The sequence below is a fragment of the Myripristis murdjan genome, chromosome 16 (genome assembly GCF_902150065.1).
Source record: "Myripristis murdjan chromosome 16, fMyrMur1.1, whole genome shotgun sequence".
Lineage (NCBI taxonomy): Eukaryota > Metazoa > Chordata > Actinopteri > Holocentriformes > Holocentridae > Myripristis > Myripristis murdjan.
Window position 1 is genome coordinate 19,336,357 of NC_043995.1, and position 21,565 is coordinate 19,357,921.

General features: G+C 44.8%; 2 protein-coding genes across 4 annotated transcripts in view; both read right to left on the minus strand.

Annotated features, from left to right (window-relative positions):
* Nucleotides 1–786: 786 nt before the first annotated feature.
* lenep (lens epithelial protein) lies at nt 787–1,336 on the minus strand. The gene has a single exon (XM_030071571.1). It carries the CDS (start codon nt 1,114–1,116, stop codon nt 925–927), a length of 192 nt encoding a protein of 63 aa, XP_029927431.1. The 5' UTR covers nt 1,117–1,336; the 3' UTR covers nt 787–924.
* A 430-nt stretch (nt 1,337–1,766) lies between these two features.
* The window catches only part of shc1 (SHC (Src homology 2 domain containing) transforming protein 1), a 29,473-nt gene continuing 9,674 nt past the window's right edge, over nt 1,767–21,565 (minus strand). For 2 of the 3 annotated variants that reach the window (XM_030071570.1, XM_030071569.1), the window contains 12 exons: nt 18,457–18,621; nt 18,177–18,247; nt 17,605–17,668; nt 16,462–16,581; nt 14,881–14,934; nt 14,452–14,503; nt 7,905–8,031; nt 7,652–7,799; nt 7,250–7,307; nt 6,560–6,679; nt 5,277–5,533; nt 1,767–5,181 (listed from right to left, as the gene is read on the minus strand). In XM_030071570.1, coding sequence (XP_029927430.1) covers nt 5,053–5,181; nt 5,277–5,533; nt 6,560–6,679; nt 7,250–7,307; nt 7,652–7,799; nt 7,905–8,031; nt 14,452–14,503; nt 14,881–14,934; nt 16,462–16,581; nt 17,605–17,668; nt 18,177–18,247; nt 18,457–18,618 — 1,362 coding nt within the window. In that variant the 5' untranslated portion in view covers nt 18,619–18,621 and the 3' untranslated portion in view covers nt 1,767–5,052. Of the gene's footprint in view, nt 5,182–5,276; nt 5,534–6,559; nt 6,680–7,249; nt 7,308–7,651; nt 7,800–7,904; nt 8,032–14,451; nt 14,504–14,880; nt 14,935–16,461; nt 16,582–17,604; nt 17,669–18,176; nt 18,248–18,456; nt 19,697–21,565 lie in introns of those variants that run through there. The other variant, XM_030071568.1, reaches the window with a different exon arrangement.

Consider the following 21,565-nt stretch of genomic DNA (forward strand, 5'->3'; position numbering starts at 1 on the left):
TGCATGACACAAGAGCTGGTGTCCCCTTCTCTCCATTTCAGTGGTTGCATCTAGACGATCAATTTTTGCCTCAGATCAATTCAGCTGAAATTAAGTTTCTTTCCACTTGAAACATTGCTGAGGGATTATAGCTCAGCATGCGAATACATCCAACTCCACCTGAGGACTTGAAAATGGTTTGAATGCACCTCTCCATCTTCAGGCTGGGGACATTTTGTAGTGCACACCATTTTCTGCAAGATTACCACAGCTTAAACTACAGCTAAACTAAACATGGTCAGAGTTTCTATAGCCTAAAGTGTAATCCAATAACACTAAGCTCTAATTAAATCAAATGGGAAAAGAATTCAGACATAAAGCTGAAACATTTCCATTCACTTGTTCTTTTATTCTTCATCACACCAGTTTGTCTTCTCAAGTCAACATCACAATCAGGGTTGTCATATCCCTGAAGATCTCACATCAACTGGGTTGAATTGAACCAGTCCCACAATGAACTTCTACGGCATCTGAAAGTACAACATTTAGGACTCCATGTTTGTTTCCTGAGAACCCAAGAAGAGCGTCTTAGAGGCACTGAAAAACTGAAAGAGATAATAATTTGAGTTAATCCATAAATTCATCACATAATAAACTTGTTACTCACTGAAATTGTAGCTTTGCAAAAATGTACTTTTGCCTTTAGGAATCAAAAATTGTTACATTGCTAATTATTATAAAGTTATAGCTTACTATGTGCAATAAGTTTGTCACGGAAGAGAGGAATCATACTTGCCAATGCTTTGCCAGCAATGCTGATCAAATATTCCATGTCTGATGAAATAAAAGCTGGAACAACCGTGGGTAGGAATTACACTAGAAGCTAATGGAGGAACATGGAAAAATTTATCTGTGATCATTTGATCTACTCTTGCTCTCAGTCTCTCAGTCCAGGATTTCTTTGATGCACCAGCAGCAGAGGAGGAAGTAAAGGCATTCCTTCACAGACTGGATAAAACCATAAGCGATGTTTCCTCCCAGGAAGTTCTTGCCTCGTCCCAGGCCCAGGGCCATGTCACGCAGATTCTGCCCCAGAGAGGAGGGCATGGCCTGGGGAAGAGGACGCTGGGGGTGCATGGCTTCACAGAGGAAAAGGAGTAATCTGGCGGAGGCAAGCAGGATGGCAAGCAGCAGCAGAACAAGAAATGGGACAAGTGAGGAAAGGAACCCGGGAACGACAATCAGGATTGGGCTAGGCCCGTGTAACAGTTGAGGTCTACTCCGCAAACCTGACACAGTCAGCTCCCCTACTTATAACCTCCTATACAAACTGCAGGCTCCATCCTTTCACATCCTGCTTTTTCTCTACTCTTCCCTGCTTTCAAACATAGTCTGATTGATTAAGGGCCTTGTTTACCTTTGCTGTACACTGTTCCCCTCTATTCTCTGGCTATCTGTGTTTTGCAGCCTCCCCCTGTCTCTCCCTGGGCTCTAATAATCCCTGAATCAGCCCCCTACTGTACAGACTCCAGCTATTCACAAACAGGAGAGTTCCAGCAGCTCCACTGCTCCCTCCCTCTCTCACCACATCTCTCTCCCTCCCCAACCAGCTCTTTGTTCAGGACAGTTTGGGCAGGTGATTGTTCTTACCTTCTAGCAGTGCGTGCTTTGTTTGCTTCAAAACAGGTTTTTAAAATGCACTTATATAGAAATGAAAGAATGCTGCCAGATCTATTAGACAAAGTCATTACCGGGGCTACATGCCAACAACATATCAAAAGACAAAGTCACAGAGAAACATTAATGATATATGTATTTATATATGCAATCTATATTTTCAGATACAGGTGTAAACAGAAATGTTTCCCTAAAAACAAAACAAGTAGTAAAACAGAAACATAAAAAGTAAAAATCAATATCTGTGCAGGCAATCAGAAAGGAACCTTTGGCTTCCAAAAACACAAATTAAAAAGTACAACAGCATTATCCACAATATCACCACCAACAACAACAATAATCTAGAAATTTAGAAAGGATTTTCATGCAACAAAGGCAACTGTGATGAACAATGATAATGCTCGACCAATTCACTAACGATACAGAGAGACAGATGGGTCCTTTTTGGGCACACATATTTTCACATACACCAAGCACACACACACGCACACACACACACACACAGGCTCAGGTTTTTCATCTCTGACCTGCATGACACACTAACACCTGAACAGACAGACAGTGTGAGTTTCTGTTCGACCCAACTGTCACTCTGCTGTGTATGTGTGTGTGTGTGTGCATGTTTGTGTATGTTGTGAGCCCACTGACAGGTCTTAAGACCTGGCGGTTATTCCACACAGCAGGATTAGCACATTAGCCAGATAATCTTATTAAGTGTTACAAAAAACAAACAAAAAAAAAGGCATATTTTAAAATTTTATTTTTTGGTAGCACTCATCAATATGGAGTGAATCATATTCCTTAATCTAGTACTTTGTCAAATTTTAAAAGTTTTGTTCTATAGATTCTATCACTTTCTCCAGATTATAGCGTGATACTTTCACCGTTATCTGGCTTATTTTGTAATCATGCTTTGTGGAACCCCGCCCTACTTAACAATTAAGGTTTAGGTTGAGAGATCCCTTCCCCTTGTCATACATAAAGTTTGGCCTCAATGTCAAATACTTTAACAAGTTTAACAAGTTTGCTATAAGAGCTACTTCAGTGCTGTGGTGTCTGGCTCTGTGTCACGAATCACTTAGTCATTAAATATACAGCTATGAAAACAATTATCCAGACCCGATATCAAGGTGACCAATTACGATGGATATTATTTACAGGTGGCCAGGAAATATTCCCCCCATAGGTGACATCAAGTATCTGTGATAACAAGCTAAACGCAAGAATGTGCATCAGAGGAGATTGCCATCACTGTATCTGTTTTTGTGTGTGTACTGGAGTGTCATTTTTGCAGAGTCTTTGTTTAACTGAGAGGCTTGTGTAGGATTCTCCTGTAGTCGACTACATTTGAATTAAGTACATAAGGTGACTGCAATGAAGTGACGTGACTGCATTGAAGAAACAAGGCACAATTAAAAGATATAAAAACCAACACCATGAACTAGAGGGAGGAGGAAGAGGAAAGGGGGAAAAGTATTCTGAATCTCTTCCCCAAATCCTCAGTTTGTGAAGACAGGACATCAGGGAGCAGAATTTGGCTTAACATTTGAATAATGTTTCAAACGCTCCAAAATACACTGATGCCAATGTGTTCAGTTGTCCCCACCCCTCTTCATCTGATACAAGGTTTTAGAAAAAGGATGTTATTCCCTCAAATGATTAAAAAAGCAACATCTTACATACACTAAAACTAATCAGCTACTCACTAGAACAAACTGTGCATCACATTTGCAGAGGGAAATTCATTGCTTAGACTGTTCAACATGTCTCATATCACCAGCATAAGGAGGGCCACCATATAAGGGGGCGTCCTTCAACTCTGCCATATAACTTTCTATCAAAATACTCTGGAAAGACATTTAGCCATAGATTGTCAATGCAAACACATACTAAACTTGACAGCCATTGAGAAGCAATAGTAGGTCTATGCTGCTCAAAATGTACTAGTTGCTGTGTTTTTGAATGACATCATTGCACAATTTGCTCTCAACTCTCCTTTTTATCATGTTGTATTCAGGCACAATGCCTAGATTAATCCTCTCTGAAACGGGCCTGTTTTTTCATTATGCATTTCCTTCCCTCTCAATTTGCTCTCTATGCAAGCACATAAGACAGATACACAAACATACAGGTGGCATTAAGTCTTTGCTGATAAGCCGTGTGGCTTCCACCCCACCTTAAGCAACCAAGTTCATGTTCTTTGGCATGATGACAGGGGTGGCATGTGTGGAGTGTAGACTGTGCCCTGTATAAATGTGTGTGTGGGTGTGTGACTGGATCTGTGTTTACAGGGAGATACAACTGACTGGACCATCCTCAACACAGAATGTCCAATATGAAATGAGTCCCAAGCCGACAGACAGACAGAAACCTGGATTAATGTCCTTCCAAAAAAAAAAAAAAAAAAAAAATTCAACACAAATGATGGTCATTGGCATAGCAGTCCCAGTTTTGCATACAGGCATACAGGCTGTCCTCCTTGACATGACCAGATATCACTCTTGGGGTCAAAGTTCAAAAGTCGTTAAAGGAGAGTGGTTGTCAGGAAAGGGTGCGGGTCCGGTTTAAATTGGAAGCATATTCACCAAGCAGATTGATTTAAGAGTCATGTTTGGCTGCTGAATTACTCCAGTGATACTTGAGGGGAGAATTTATATTTGAGCCAGATTGAGTCTTTTAAAGAAAGAACCATTATCATTGAGTTGAGATGTTGAGATGAATTGATTTGCTCCAGCAACAGTCCGAGGAGAGAAATCATTGTCCCAAATGGTGGGACACGCTCTTCAACACAGTGAAAATCTCATTCATTGTCCCATTTTTGTGGCCCTTTCCAAAAGCTCACTGTTAGCTCTTCAGCTCCAGAATTAATTTCTGCACGATTCCACGTATTCGTAATTGTTCTGTTATCATTTCAGAATCGCATGTTAAGGTTTTTCTTTTTTCTTTTTTCTTTTTTTTGCATTTAAAAATTGCATTTCTTTTCTGCCCTGGTCTGAAAATAGCTAGGGCTCCTCCCTGGTTCACAGTAGGCTGTTGAGAAATTGCAGCAGTGCTTCTCTGTGGTTGAGGGATGGTCTGATGGGATGGAGGAGGGATGGGAGAGGTCACAGTTTGGCTTGCAGAAGGGACAGGAATATGTGGCGACAGCAGCAAGCGAGTGATTTGGCAGAGTGACTTTTTTTCTTTTTTGGCTTTCTTTGCTGTGGTTTGTGTATCCTGTGTGTGAGTTGAATGTGTGATTGTGTAGTGTTGCTATGTGTACTGAGCGGAGCATATGACGGTGTGTATGTCTTGTTTTGCATTGGTGTACAGACATGGATTTGTTTGGGAGGGTTTCATAGGTGTATGAGATTGCATGTTCGTGGTATGTGTGTCCGTGTTTTTGTGTGTGTGTGTTCAGGCCCTGCGCTCCACTGGCTGTTGCAGGCACACTTCACTCCCCGCTGATACGATGGGCAGTCTGTTGTCCATGTGGTAACTGATCAGGTGGCTCACACTTTCAAACCGATGGTCTTTGGTACGGACCTAAGACAAAAAAAAAAAAAAAAAAGGAAAATCACTCATTAAAACAGTCCCTGTATAAGCTATTTAAAACTCTCCTTGCGTGATCTCTGACTCACCACTCCTTCTGGGTCAACCAGTAGCAGGTGTTTAGGCTGGCCCCCCTGCTGTCCGGTGAGGACGTACTGCCCAGGCGTGGTCCCAGACTCCCGCACTAGGAAGTCCCCGTCCCGGGTCAGCAACCTCTCGGCCTGTCTGCGGCTCAAGCTGCCATGGAACCAGGCCTCGCACTGTAACTGCTCCACCAGCGGGGGCGCTGCTGTTGCCAAGCTGGGGCCCACGGGCCCAGACACACCCAGGGCATCATCAAACGGCTCTGAAATAACAGAGGGTAATGGTAAGACTGCCATTTATCTGAATCCTGCAATTCTGCTTAGACCATAATATGTGTAGACAATTGTTATGTTGTAATTCTCTGTCCAAAACCCCAAACACTTAAAAGGACAGTATTTTTAGTTTTTTTTTTTTTTTTTTTTTTTTTTTAGGTTATATACACTTAGATGTTCTTTGTTTATCATATCAAATTGAATAAAAAATGACCTCTGAAAGGGAACATGGTCAGTTTGGTGGATATTAAGTTTTATGCAGTTGACCAATAATCTTACTTTTGGCACAGGAAGAGGGGTTGTACTGCCAGACAATCAAAGCAGTGGCTCTTTCTGGCTTCTAGAAACAGCCCTAAAGCTGGCAGAAGGCACTTTTGTTTCCTGAGTGAGGTCTGAAAGGCAGATGCCTGGTCCACGGCTGCCAGCAGCGGGCTGCCTCACTCTTCACTTAGTCAGTCATAAATGATGTGCACACTGTGCCTCGTTCATCTGTTCAGCCAGTCACTGAACCTTATTCTCCCCACTTGGTGAAAGAGTTGCATGTCGGAGTGAAAATTAACTCCATGTTGGAAGATACCCACTAATCATGTATATGGCCATTATTTTCTAATAATTTACCTTCCCAGCAAGCTAGTTGGCTATTAGCCTATGTATTTATTTATTCAGCCTTTACTGTACCTAGCTGGTCATTTCTTGTTTAGAATGACTACTGGGTGGAAAAGGGAAGGGATAAAATGAAAAACTCATTGAAGACATAGAAGCATTCAACATTAACGGGCATCACAGACAGACAACACTAAACCACAAACAACATTACCATGAAACAGGGAGTAAAAAGGAGAGAGTGGAGGTCAAAAAAACAACCCCCCCCCCCCCCACCCCCCCTCCACCCCCTCATTTGAGCTTGATTTATCAGGTTGACTTCATTTTCCCAACATAATTCATTCACTTCCATAAAAAAACCACTTTGGGGAAGTGTGATGCATGCAGACCAAATTGGCAAGAAAGGAACTCACTCATGTCAAAAGCATCTCTGTGAGCATTTCCATTGGTTGCAACTGCTGGGGGGCGGGGTTTATCCACATTGACATATGAAGGGTCATCAAAGAGTTCTCGTCCCCCTTCCTTGGCGCCCACTGAAAGAAAAACACACTCTAGAGATCAGTAACGCCTGCCCATCTCCTGACTTCCTCTGAGCCATGCATATTAAATGGCATTTTATCCGGTCAAGACAATGGACGTGCAGTTTAAATTGTCCGTCTTCTCTGTAACAGAAACATAAACCTCAGTTTGAGGTAAGGCTGTATTTTTGCGGGTTAAGACTGTTTCACCGTGCTGTTCCCGACTGGAGAGAAAAACATGCTGTGAGGCTTCTGGAGTGGCAGTGCTAACCTCAAGTACCCCTCTGTAATTGCCTAGCACAGACTCACATATGCATGCAGACATGGCTGAAAGGCAGAATGAGATACACTGACTCAAAATGTAAGACTGGCAGTTAAACAAAGATCCCTGCTGAGTCAGATTATTTGTTAACCTTGAAAGAGAGGCAGTTTTGTAATCTGCTCATTCCCTGTTTGAATGAAAAACCGAGGCCTTTCTTCAGAAAGCACATTGAATAAAGTGCAAGGAGAACAGAAACAGCGAGAGTGAATGAGAGAGAGACAGAGGGGGAGGGAGAGGGAGAGGGAGAGAGAGAGAAAACTCACCTGGTAGAGGAGGCAGTGGCTGCTTGTGTATGTCATTCTGACCTGGCTGTCCATAGGGCTGCAAATAAGAGCAAACACACACATCATTAGTCACTGAAACTCACCCCGGGTACATACGCATACACACATATACACTCACAGACAAAAAATTCACAGTGTTCCAGTAAAGGGGTGAGTCAGTGACTGCTGTAGGGGTTAAAAAAAGGTCAATGATTATCCACACCTTAAACAGAGCTGTGGAGAGCTACAGCTGGGCTATGTGCTTCAAAATTCTTCTTAGCCTTTCTCAAGATGTTTGAGCAGATTCTAATTCTAGTTTAAGCGTATCAATTCTGAACAGCAATTACTGCAGTATAATATCATATGTCTTCCTGCTACTGTGTTTATGTATACTTGTCTCACCAGCGTGGCTCCAGGGCGGGTCCTCATGTCGATCAGTCCACCAGGGGGAGGCTGTTTTCCAGGAAAATTATTATAGTAAGGAACCTCGGGAGGCGGAGCAGCCTCATCATCCTCTTCCTCCCACGCGGAGCCGTCAAAGGGAGCCATTCTAGTAGAAGATGGGGAGATACACACAAACATATACACATGATAGTTCGAAAGCATGGTCCTTGGAGGTGAAAAAAACAAACACATGCTGATGTTATAGCCTTACCTGTCATGTGGTGTGACCAGTTTGGGGGGGTTCTTCAGGTACTGTTTAAACCGCAGTTCAAAGGCCTGGCCGATGGTGCTAATGACTTCCTGGGCTAAGCCCTCTGAGCACTCCAGGATATGACACGCTGCAGGAGCAGAGGCAGCAAAGACAAATGAGGAAGCAGCAGCAGCATGTACTGGAAACACGCACACGACCAGATGAATGTATCGACCTGCAGGTAATGTATCCAGGGGAAGCTGACTGAGCATGCATGTGCATTTTCAGCCACATCACATACACCCACATTTGGAAACTGCCCAATTCAATCACAGCCCTCTACTGCTGGCTACAGAGTGGCTCCCCTGCAAACATGCCCCAGTGGGGCCCACGCAGGCTTTTTGCGGGCACTGTGGGCTAGGGCCAGCCAGACCAAACCTACACCGGCCCAGTGCTGGCTTGCCCAGGCAAGGCCCAAAGCTCTGAGCTCACCACGGGCTCTCCGTAAGCAGCCCATAATAGCGGACTGCCCACAGAAAGCCCATGTTGGCCCAGTGTGGGCCAGCCCATTTGGGTCCAGAGCAACTTTTGTACCGTTGGGCCCACGCAGGCTTTTTGCGGGCACTGTGGGCTAGGGCCAGCCCAGACCAAACCTACACCGGCCCAGTGCTGGCTTGCCCAGGCAAGGCCCAAAGCTCTGAGCTCACCACGGGCTCTCCGTAAGCAGCCCATAATAGCGGACTGCCCACAGAAAGCCCATGTTGGCCCAGTGTGGGCCAGCCCATTTGGGTCCAGAGCAACTTTTGTACCGTTGGGCCCACGCAGGCTTTTTGCGGGCACTGTGGGCTAGGGCCAGCCCAGACCAAACCTACACCGGCCCAGTGCTGGCTTGCCCAGGCAAGGCCCAAAGCTCTGAGCTCACCACGGGCTCTCCGTAAGCAGCCCATAATAGCGGACTGCCCACAGAAAGCCCATGTTGGCCCAGTGTGGGCCAGCCCATTTGGGTCCAGAGCAACTTTTGTACCGTTGGGCCCACGCAGGCTTTTTGCGGGCACTGTGGGCTAGGGCCAGCCCAGACCAAACCTACACCGGCCCAGTGCTGGCTTGCCCAGGCAAGGCCCAAAGCTCTGAGCTCACCACGGGCTCTCCGTAAGCAGCCCATAATAGCGGATTGCCCACAGAAAGCCCATGTTGGCCCAGTGTGGGCCAGCCCATTTGGGTCCAGAGCAACTTTTGTACCGTTGGGCCCATGCTGGTTTTGTGCAGGCAGCCCAAAGTCATTTCCCACGCTTTGGCGGCTTTTTTTTTTTTCTATGTAATTTGAAATTCAGAGAGACACAGCATTTATAGCCTCTGCACAGAAAGCATAAAACATCCATTATTTAAATTGGATTGTGTCTGCACATGATCACTTAAAAACTCATGAACAAATATTACTCTTTGTTTTTAACAAGAAAAGCCTATAATTTTTAATAGATAATTGATGTTTTAAAAGGTTTAGCAGGGTTCAAAATTAACAGTTTACCATTTTACAGTTGCTGGTAAAAATATGTCTGGCTTCCAACCATTGGCTCATAGTCATAAAAGAAAGAAAAAGAGAAAAATAAATAAAAAATTGAATTAAAATCAAAAAGACTCAAAGCTTTAAAAGAAATATATGACCCTGCATATTAGGAACAAAATTAAATGGTTTATTATTTTATTATTTTTATTTATTTATTTATTTATTTATTTATTTACGCTACAAATGTAAAGTTCAATGACTGCGACAGAGCGCTACATGCTTGGAACTATTTTTTGCTGAAGAGGTGCCATATATCACTACGCACTTGAGCCTCTTCACAACATGCCTCACCGGAACAGAACGCAACTGTTACGTCTCCTGGCTGAAGGTGGTGTTTTCCCGAGGTGAGTTTTAATTGTAATGTTTCATCTTAAAGTTTAATGTTACAGCAAATATTGTCATAGTGTGTGTTCTCCTGGGATTGTATTTGAATATGGTTTTAGTTGATTCCGACCATTCGCCATTTTTTCGAACTAGCTAGGTGACTGAGCAGGTGACTTCACTGATCACCTCACCTTGTATCAGAAAGGAGGAGCTAATCAGTGAAATCACCTGAGGCCTGTACCATAAAGCTGGATCTCGGCTTAGTGAGCTAACTTCAGGCTTAACCCTGGCTTTTCTGTACCATAAAGGTGGCTTACTTTTTATCGGGCTACGTTGCCGTGGTAACGTATGCTGAACACCTAACCTGCTCCGGAGCAGGCTAAGTTCAGGATAAGAGCTCAGCAGGTAGAAAAGCCCCACCTGCTGACCAGTCAGCTCTCTTGGAAAATGGCCTGCCCATTTTCCCTTTCTTCTTCTTTTATAAAATTCAAATTAATACATTTTACAATTCTTCTTGTATTTTTTTTAACTTATGACTCCGCACTGCCCAACCAATAATTTATCTTGTAGACTGATGTAATATTTTTTTATTTAAAAAAATGTTTTTGAAAATAAATGAGGAGAATTTAATTCAGAGGGTTAAATAAAAGTCTGATAAAATACACGGCAGCCTCTGGTCTCCTTTAGATTTCCATTAGTTTGCTCATATTTAGTATTTAGGGTGTCTGCCCTGAAAAGTCCACATGAGAGTTGGTGTCAAATGTTTCACAGTCTTTAAGTGACAGTGAAATAATATTTTAACCAGCAGAATAAACACGAGGCGTCAGATGGTTCATAAAATGAAATATCAAAACCAGTTGAATCAAAGTGACGATTCTGACGAAACTCAAACTGAAGGCAGCGGCCCAGCGAGGGTCGCCCCTCACTATGAGAGAGGGCCAGTTCCTCTGCAGGAGTGTACCGCTGAGTGGGAGACACATTCATTTACTGAACACACAAATGTTACTGTAGTCAGATCGACTCGTGCCGTCATGGTGGGGAAGTAATATTATAATCGCACTAATTTACGCATTGACACAGTCGGCGATTTTTGCCAGCATTCCTTGCGTCTTTTGGCTACTGCAACTGTGTTGCTTTTTGCCTGGATTATTGATGTCTGCTCCGCCGTTGTAAGGTATGCGGCTCAGGTAGATTTTTCCATGTCTGCGATTGGTCGCATGCAGCAAACACCGCCCTTTTTATGTGAGCGCACACAGATCTAGATAGGAAAAGCCTGGGTTGAATTAGCGAGTTGATAGCCGGCTTTATGGTACCGAAAATCTGGAGTGCGGATGTCTGGTTAAGTGAAGCCAGATAAGTAAGAGAAAGCCCGGCTATGTTAATCCAGCTTTATGGTACAGGCCTCTGGTGGAGGTCTTGGTTGGAATGAAAACCTGCAGCCTCTCGGCCCTCCATGGCACAGGATTGGACACCCCTGGGTTAGTGGTCCTTATTATCCTGTTTCTCACAGGGTTTCCGCTACATGTAGCCTAATTCATCGTGGCGAGCCGCCACACCTTCGGAATGATGATTTTTTTTTCTTCCAGATGTTAAAACAATTTTAAATGGATATATATACACAGATCTAGGCTATGTAGCCTTTATTTGTGCAAATATACTTATCATAATCAGTTTGAAATGATAATTTAAATATCATGAAATGTTACATTACACTGCAATTAACTTTAGTCATCACCCGCCTGTTTGATTATTACTGCTGTGCGCTCGCAGAGGGAGAGAAAAGGGCAAGAGAAAGGTACCTGGGCAAGATTAAATTTAATCCAATTTTTTGGTCAAGCCTGTGAAAACGACCCTAATGTTATCGTTAATGTTAACATTGTAGGGCCTATAATTTCCGTGATCACGAAATTTGCCAAATAAAAGGCAATCTATTTTTTAACGCGGAATATCACCGAATTTGACATAATTTGAATGAAATGCTATTTTGTGTGGAATATGGACGCATGTCTGGAGAAAATCACATGGAGGGAAGCAAATCTGGGAGGCACAACCCCTCCAGTGGTTTCACCTGTACCTGCACCACCAAGAAAAAAAACATTACAACAACTGCACCGGCACCGTACCAGTCCAACAGCAAAGAAACTTTCCAGCTACAGCAGCGCACTGACATAGATGTAACAAAGCAAAGAGTTCCCACTCCGCGCTATTTTCACTGGCTTACAGCAGCACACTGGCTTAGCTTGTCTATTCAGAGAAGAGGTATCACTTCGGCTTATTTTTCAATCTGTTATCACATGCATACTACTGCTTATTCATTGGTAGCTGAATTGTTAGGTCTGTTTGATAAGTAATTTACATTTAAAAATAAAATAATAATAATTTAATATATTGTTCAGTGGTGGGTGGGGGGGGGGGGGGGGGGGGGGTCAAAAATCCTAGAGGAAACCCTGCATATGGCATATAGATACTGCTTACTACTCACAGTATTTTATATAGGCCCCTTTACTTTTATGTTTCAGAGGCTGTAAGAAAATGCTCCCTCCAGCCAAGTCCTCAGGATTTTGAAGTTGAGGATGAGATTAAGGTGTGGCTACGGAATTCAAGAGACAGTGGGTGGACGAATGGAGCGCTACCATCGTCGGCTGACTACCCAAGAGACCTTGGGGGAAGAGTGAGCTTTGCCAATCAACACATCACCTCAACAGAAGTATGGACATGTTAGCAGCACACAAGAATATATTTTCAGCATCAGAGGTCAGAGTTTTTGCAGTTTTTGCTTTTTTTTTGTTTGAAGTATGGGCTGAAAAATGTGCCACTAGTAACTGAATTTGAATCATTCATATTTGAATTTTGACTGCAGTTCCTCTGATGTTCCGTTGACCATGTTTAGTAGGAAGAGTTAGGGGGTCACCAACAGTATGTAAGTCTCTACATATTCACCTTACTACCCCCTGCTGTCTGACACTCTCACCCCCACTCCCGAACGGACTGCAACTGCAACTGTTACACTACACAATACACTACTGATAGATAGCAACACGCAAAGACTGGAGGGGAAGGGCTGGATCAAGTCGGACAGTTCCTGAATCCCAGTACCGGGCGTCAGGTTCTGCCACTTGGTTCATGGTGTCATGCTGACCCTGGACCTCCGTCGGAGTGAGTTTCTCTTCATTGTATTGGCAGCTCAAATGGATGTGGGTCAGTGCCTTCACGTTCCCATCCATCCATTCATTTTCTATTTCCTTTCTTACTTCTATTTATTACTAATGCACACTTATGTTCATAATTGTAATTGTATATTGTATATAGGAGTTTATATATATTCTTTCTATTTTTATTTCTTTTTTATCCATTTTACTTGCACAGTGCTGGAGTTCTCACCGTTGCATTTCACTGCGACTGTACTTGTACATCAGGCATGTGACAAATCAAACTTGAACTTGAACGTGATGATGTCTTAAATGAATAAGGCTGTAATGTGCAGAGGAGAACATTTTTCATTCAGTGTAATGTGTTTGTATTTAATAAATGAATTGATTTGAATCCTTTTGACTATTGTACATTTTTGACAATGCATATATATCAATGATCGCATCCATTTTAGATGTATGGAACTCCCAAAGGAAACTACACTAGTAGCTGAGATACATTTATGTGTGGAACTGATTTGTTGTTGTAGATTAATTTAACTGCAAAATCAGTGTGGGCCTAGTGAGGGCAGTGAGGGCTTCCTGAAGGCTAGGTAAAGGCTGCCTGCTGTGCGCCCTGTAGCCAGCCCTAAGTGGGCCCATACAGGGCCAGTGCAGGCTTCCTTAGGGGTTAATGAGGGCTGCCCATGCGGGACCAGCACTGAGGGGCCAATGTTTTGCCAATGAGCAAATTCTCAGGGGGCCTGCGCGGGCAGCCCACTGGGGGCCCTTACGACTGCCCTAAGTGGGCCCATACAGGGCCAGTGCAGGCTTCCTTAGGGGTTAATGTGGGCTGCCCATGCGGGACCAGCACTGATGGGCCAACATTTTGCCAATGAGCAAATTCTCAGGGGGCCTGCGCAGGCAGCCCACTGGGGGCCCTTACGGCTGCCCAAAGTGGGCCCATACAGGGCCAGTGCAGGCTTCCTTAGGGGTTAATGTGGGCTGCCAATGCGGGACCAGCACTGACGGGCCAACGTTTTGCCAATGAGCAAATTCTCAGGGGACCTGCGCGGGCAGCCCACTGGGGGCCCTTACGGCTGCCCTAAGTGGGCCCATACAGGGCCAGTGCAGGCCTGTTTGCTGGGTCCACTGGATCTCCTGCTCAATGTTGAGTGCCTTGTTCATGGACACTTGGGCAGCAGTTGCTGAGGGAAGGGGGAATGAGATTCTCTTGCATCCTTAATTTGATGCTGAAGCAGGTGGTTGGGGCAGGGCTTTACATGGAGAGGCAGCTTTCAAAATTCCAAATAAAACCAATGGCGAATCAATATGGAAGAAAAAAGGCTGTTCAATTTGATGGGAGAGGTGTGACTGCTCAAAAGTATGCCATTTTTATTAACTGAAATTTTTGTTCACAGATAGTTATTTAGCACAAGATACACTGTGGCAAAGTAAGTGGCAAAGTTGAAAACTATTTTTGGCAGTTTTGGCAGGCCAAAACTGACAGACGTTGCCTGAGTGAGGGTGTCATTTTGCTTGTCCTGCTCACCTCTCTGGTTGACTGGGTCTTTGGCCACATATGCTACATACTCAGCCGTATCCTGAAGGAAAGAGGGGAAAACAATGAGGGGAGGAGGGGAGGACAATCAACGGGAGGGAAATATGAAGGGCAAGTTGAGGATAAAAAGGTTGAAAAGAGGACAGACAAAGGGAGAAAATGACAATCTTTCAGTTATAGGAGGTGTTAAAAACACACAGCGAGCTAAAAAAGAGAGATGACAGGAAGCAAAGATAAAGCTGGGAAGAGAAGGACAGTAAACCAGTGAAAGTGGTGGGTTGAGTGGCACTGGTTGGAACAGAAACTGACAACAGACAAGAGGGAAGGATGTGCAGGCAGAAGAAAGAGAGTGGAAAGACAAGAAAGAGAAGATCATGGGTAGAGAGCAGAGTTGGGCAAAGAGAGCGTTGGGTGACTCACTGGGTCTCCTCCAGAGGCGAAGGAGATGGACTGCATGTGATGATTGGCGATTATCTGTGGAGAAAAAGAAATGACAGAGAGAGGGAGATAGAAAGAGGAAGTGTGTGTGTGTGTGTGTGTGTGTGTGTGTGTGTGCGTGTGTGTGTGTGTGTGTGTGTGTGTGTGCAAGAGAGAGTGAGAGAAAGAGTGAGAGAGAGAGAGAGAGAGAACATGTGGGTGAAATGAAGGATGTGGGAAGTGAGATGAAAGCATGTGGATGGAGATACAGAAACCATGGAATCATTACTGAGAAAGGTGCTTTTTCCTCTATTTCACAACCATCGACAGCAGCAGAGATAAAAAACTAAGTAGGGAGGACAGATGGAACACCTTTTTAACAGTCTGCAATAACAACCCATGTTGGATCAATAACAACATCAACACTTGCTAATGCTCTCTGCACAATGTGTGGTCTGTATCTGAGGCTTTTTTCTCCCCTTTGCAATCGGGTGTATGTACTCTGCTGTATGTTTCTACGCGCCACATGTTAATGTGTGCATTGCCCTGTATACCTCCCCACAGAAATGCACATCATTCACCAGCCATTAGCTCATTAGAGGACTAGCAGGCAGAGGATCATATCTTGCCCCATGGCATTGCGGGAATCAGAGAGATTTGTGCAGCACCCGTGATAAATGAAGGCAACAAAGTTGAATGGTTCTGTGTTTATCTGGGGATGCCCTCAATGTCTCATAGGATCCTTATTCATTAAAGCTGCCTATGCACAGATTGTGTGCTGATGACTGAATCACACAAATGTTGAGCTTGTGATTTATTAAAATGATTCCCTGATGTAAAAATCAAGAGTTCAACTGACTCCAATTTTCTGCGAAATACCAAAAGGTGAAACTACTTTATATCATTGCTCAGACGATTAATGCACAAGCGTTTTTAATCATATTCTTTTAAACAATCACATAATAAAAACTTTATAAAATGAATCCCCTGGACCCCAGGTTGACAACTGCTGGCAAACCATTAGCATGGGAGCCACTAGCTAACGTTTGTCAGACAGAGGAAGCGCAGGTTAGTAGATGGACCTTTAACCCCTTAAACTCTTGATTTTAAATGTCCCCTTAAGGACTTTCAAAGTTAGGTTTCTTTTTTCAGTACTGAACAAGACTGGCACCTGCATATTGTGTATCTACCGGTTGCAACACTTCATTGAAGCTACCTCATGCTTAAATTGAGTGGAATAATCAAACCCAACATGCCAATGTTTTACGGCTGTCTTATTATGTTGAAAAGAAAATATTGTGCATAATAATGCGCATACACATTTCCCTGTAATTCAACAGGACATATGTGGTATCTTTGGAAACCCTGGGACCTCTGCTATTCAAAATAACGTTCTGGGTTTGGACAAAGCCCAGCTGCACAGCATTTGTAATGATGAACCCACTGATGGGACCAATAGAGCTGAGGAGATTTAATAACCTTTAATAACACAAATTTCCTCAAGCATGAAGATTTGTCCAAGTTTATTCTACTTCGACAAACATAGCACAGACTACCCGACCACACACTGGTAAATGGTCTCACCTGTTTGCAGTCTGAGGCCAGCAGGTTGAGGCTGCTGGTTGAGACAGTAAGGCTGATTGTCATGCCAGCAAACTGCAGATTACTCTTTCCAAGGATAGATGACAGACAGCGAGAGGAAGGCTGTAGAGGAGAGCAATGTTTGGAGGAATATACAAGCAAGGTGTACACACAGAGAACAATAAAGCATTTTATTTCAGAAACTAGGACCTATTGTCTGGTGTAAGCACACTGTCTACAAATCTGTGGGTGTGCGTGTGGAAATGCCTGTGTGTGTGGGAGTCGGAGAACAGCTGCGTGGTGAAAGTGATCCTATCTCTTAGGCCAACTGTGACCAATGGAGACTTGAGAGCACAGTCCGCATACTACTGGCTTGGCCAAGAGCATCACACTGACCATGCCAGTGTTATTGTGCCAGCCAATTAGTCCCAGTCCTCCTCCTGTTCTCATGACTACATCTGAGCCATGGCTGCTACAGTATATTTGGAGTACACAGTGAGAACAACAACAGAATGAGGACAGGAGGCAGACATCCTCAGTCGTGTTAACCTCAGTCCAGCCTCAAAATGGCCAGACTAGTTTGGTCTATTCTAGTCTCAATCCTATGACTGTATTTTGTCTAGAGTGTGGCACAGCGAGACATTCCTTGGCCAACCCCGCTACGGCAGGAGGCTGCTGGATTTAGCCACCTGTTTTATGGACTGTTTGGGTGGATGTTTTTAGTTTTACAGGAATACTGTGTGTGCGCACACAGCCATTGAATGGCAGATTGGAGGCACAGTCTACCAATCTGAAGTGGCTATTTGGCCTGACATAGGCTCCACACAACCTACTGCTCCACCTCTTCTGCCTCCCCTGTGACAAGAGGGAGGGAGAAGAGAGAGAGGAAAGAGCGACTGGTAATTACCTGCGAGTAGCCCACTAACCACAGGAGTGTACAATCAACCTAAATCCAGATCTGTGTGTGTGGGTGTGTGTGTGTGTGTGTGTGTGTGTGTGAAAGCGAGAGTGTGTCTGAGTAGCCAACTGACCACAGAGTGGACAATCAAGCTAAAACTAGCTCTTATCCAGAGAACCCTTCCAACTGCTGCCCACTTAAGCTGTATAAATAAATAATGCCCTGTAAGGGTGTGTGCTAGTGTGTACCTTTCTCCTGCGTTGGGCTCCTTTGGCTCCGGGCACTGCCTCGCACACCACTGAGATAGCCTCTCTGAAACATGAACAGTACATACAAATGTTACAATAACCTGTCTTTAACCCTCACGCTCCCTCCTCTCAGGATTCACACTGTGAATCAAACGAAATCGGGCAGCAGATGATTGAGTTTATCGTCCCTGGCAACCGTACTTGTCCTTGCCAGAGACAAACATCACTACGGAAACCAGAGGAAAACCACCAGGATTCCAGCACATTCTAAATTAGGGGCTGCGAGAGCAGGAGAAGTGTATACACACACATGCCCATATGAACAGACACACACAGACACAAACCACACAAAGAAAAGTGAGCAGGCAAGCAAAAGAGAGCGGAAGAGGGAGAGAAAGCGAACAAGAGGAGAAAGAAACAGATTAGAGGTGGGTGGTGTGTGAGCGTTTGTGAGCAGCTTTCCTAATTCTGCACCACACTTTCGCCATCCTGCCTCCACATGCACAAACCCGCGAAGACGGGCTGTAACAAAGAGAATGGCGAGTCAGGAGATGAGTAGTAAATGATCTCACCTGGTGACCTGAGTTCTGGTGTTGAAGTCCAGCGCTCGCATTGACTGCAGCACCTCCACACAACCCATATACTGCACAGGAAACAGGAAGGCAACACATTAATGACAGACATTTCCTACATTGCAATCCCACTGGTCAGATGAAACACAATACTGACAAGAGGAAGAAAGCAACCGTGCTTTCCCTCATTTCAGTTTCTCTCTAAATGTATGTGCAGGGGGAGGTAAGCAAATTTCTTAAATGCAACACCATAGACAGTGGTGTTGAAGTAGCCACGTACCCGTACACTGTAGGAGACGCCGGTGGTGCTGACTACGTTGTCGGAGTGCAGCCAACCACGGATGGGCTTGTTGACGAAGGAGCCATGCCGTGTCCATTCGTCCCCCCCTAGCTGCCCTCCTTCCACCCGTGCCCTCCTGGACGCCCCTCCCAGCCGGTTCATGTCCTGCAGGGGAGGTCGGGGAGGAGGAGAAGGAGCCGTTAGACGGGGAGTGAGGTGATGAGGGGGAGGGGAGGAGCTGGAGCTGCTCCTTTCGTCCCCAGACGACTCAACAGGGGCCTGAGGCTGCTGAGGCCTGCTGGAGGCTTTCAGACCCGGGAGGAGAGTGGCAGATACACCCAAGCGAAGTGCTCCCATCCTGGGGAAGAAGGAGCAGAGCGTGGTGGGGCTGTTCTCGGCCGGGCGAGGGGAAGAGGGGGGCAAGATAGGTGTGAGAGAAGAGGAGGAAAGAGAGGATGGTAAACCAGGGGAGGGAGTGAGGGGGCTGACAGGCGTAGAAGGAGGGAGTGATGATGGATTAGAGTTTGTCTCATCAGTTGAGCTTAGTGATTCACTCCGGAAGTGGGTGTACTTGGTTTTTGGGACAAGCTCCATGATAAATCTGCAGTGTCAGTTTTTGTAGCTGCACAAGTCCACACAGGCTCTAGTGATTCAATCAAAGTCTCTTTGTCTCAGTATTCAAAGTTCCTCTCTGAAAGGACACACAGCCATCTGACTGTCTCCCTCAGTGTCAGGCCTGCATCCATCTGTGTGGCTGTCTGTCGTCCACTCATTACTAGGCAGCCAAAACAAAACTGCTTCAAAAACGGCTTCGTCCACAGTGAAAGTAGAATAGCAAAAAGAGCACAAAGCAATGGAGTGTCCCAGTTAATGGCAGAATGCATATGGACAGAGTTTGCATTTAGTGCACCAGAGCAGATCATGTTGTCATCAGTTCAGTTTTAATCTGCATCGATGTTCATTGTGTTCCCAGGGACTGATGATGAGATGTTTTCTTAGCTCTCCAAGAAGAATTCATCTTGGTATAGTGTTTTTTTCCATGATGTAAAACAATATCTGTGAGTTTCTTGTCTCAGCTTGCTAACCGCTCAGTGAGGGCCAGTCAACCAGCTGTCAGGAGCACCATGAAGAATCAACACAAGTGGCTGTCCCTCAACGACCCCGCACACGTGTGTTACTGCATTGAGGGGTGCACTCGTGTGTGCTGTGTGTTTGTATGTGACTGAGTATAAACCTTTCTTGCACACACTGGTTCTTTTATGTGTATGTGTGTGCTGGTGTGTGCACATGTGTGTATGTCTGTAGTAGCTTCTTTTTTCAGCGTTTTCCAGCCTGACACAGGCCCATAAAAATCCTATTAGCAGCCAATGAGAGTATCACAAGGGGGCTGCACGCAGTAACACAGCAGCAATACACACAATACAGACACTAGCACAGCTCCAACCGCTCAATACTCCAGCAAGCACCTGCAGAGCTCTATGGAGCCCTGCACTGCTAAAGAAGAGAAGGCTTTGTGATGTATGGCTAGCCTGCAACTTCTGGTGGCAACACACTTTCTCAAACACCTACTTTTAAAGCTCACCCTATTTTGGACTTTTTTTTGCCGAGTTCCTCTTTCACTCCCTCTGTCTCTTCCTCCAAATGATTTCATGTCCTCTCTGAATACTCGCTCTGTCCCTCTCTGTCTCTGCCTCCTCTTCTCTCCTCCTCCAAATGACTTCTGGCACAGTCTCCTTCCCTTTCTCTGTACTCCTGTCTCCCTTCTCTCTGTCTCCCCTCTTCTCCTGGAAGTCCTCTCTCTTCCTCCACACAATGTACTCCGCCAACCTCTGTCTCTCCAGGGCCTCCGCCCTCTCCCGCTCCACCACTTCCTCTCTCCTCTTCCAGATGATCTCTCGCTCCCCCTCTCCCCCTCCCTCGTCTGCTCTACCGTTCTCCAGGCTGTCCTGTTTAAGAGTTCCTATCTAATATATTAATGGTGAGCCCTATCGCTCTTCCTCACTCACTCCAACACTAGCAATGGCTAGAGGTTAGGCATGGTCACCTATTTAGACACCAGTAGAAAGAGAAAAATAAAGTTAGAAGTTAAGACTGGGCAGGCGGAGTTGGGCCCGTTCCTGATATGGCTAAAACAAGTGAGGCCGCCCTGGTTCAAGTGTGTAAAAACGGCCACCTCGGTTTAAATATGTTTTTTTCTAGAGCACCATTAGATTGGTTGAGTCTGAGATGTTGTCTATGTCTCGTACAGTGACACACACTGCAGTAGCACGGAGGTGATGTAACACTGGAGAATGTAGGTCATTGGCTGATGACGACTACCGGTGGGCTTGTTGTGACGGTAATGAGCCCTGATTGGTCCAGTTTGAACTCCTAACCCAGGGTTCCCTGAATGGTGCTGGAGGCTCATGAGAGCTGAACATGAACTCACTCACCCAGCCACAAACACTCAATTAAAACTATACTCTATCATGCTGCTGATCTTTGTCCACCACTGGTATATCCCTGTTGCTTTATTACTGCCACACAAACAAACAGTCTAGTGAAAATAACAAGCCCAAATTATAGTCAGTTACCTGAGAGAAGAGCACTAATGCAGCCCCATATGATAGTCAAGCCGAGCCATATGGTAGACAAGCCAAGTGCTGTATTCTGGATCTGCTTTCTCCCTTATCTAAGGCAGGGCTTATCAAAACAGCAGTTTGCAGGTTAGCTCTCAGTTCTACTAAAAACTACTGTGTAGAAACACACATACACACACAAAAATCTTGTATTCTGCATAGTCCAACCTAAAAGGCAAACAAAAGCCTCTTTAACAGTCTCCGGCTTCCAGAAGTCCCACAAAAACAGTTTCCAATGATTCAACTCAATAGGAGGCACGGCTTAATCTACACCTCTGTAGCTAGCTAGCTGGCCCAAACCTCAGTGTTATTGAGGCACTTGTCATATTTACACTTTCTTGACCTTTACTCTCTCTTGGAGGATAACAGTGTTTTACACACACCTGGCCCGACCTGTTTACATAAGGTTGTACATTTGGCACCAATGTTTAAGTGATGACAAAAGAGAAGAGTTGATTTTTCCACATGCAAACATTTCAGAACTGAACTGT

Coding starts and splice junctions, on each gene's coding strand:
- lenep (XM_030071571.1), bottom strand. CDS start 1,116: ATGCACCCCCAGCGTCCTCTTCCCCAGGCCATGCCCTCCTCTCTGGGG.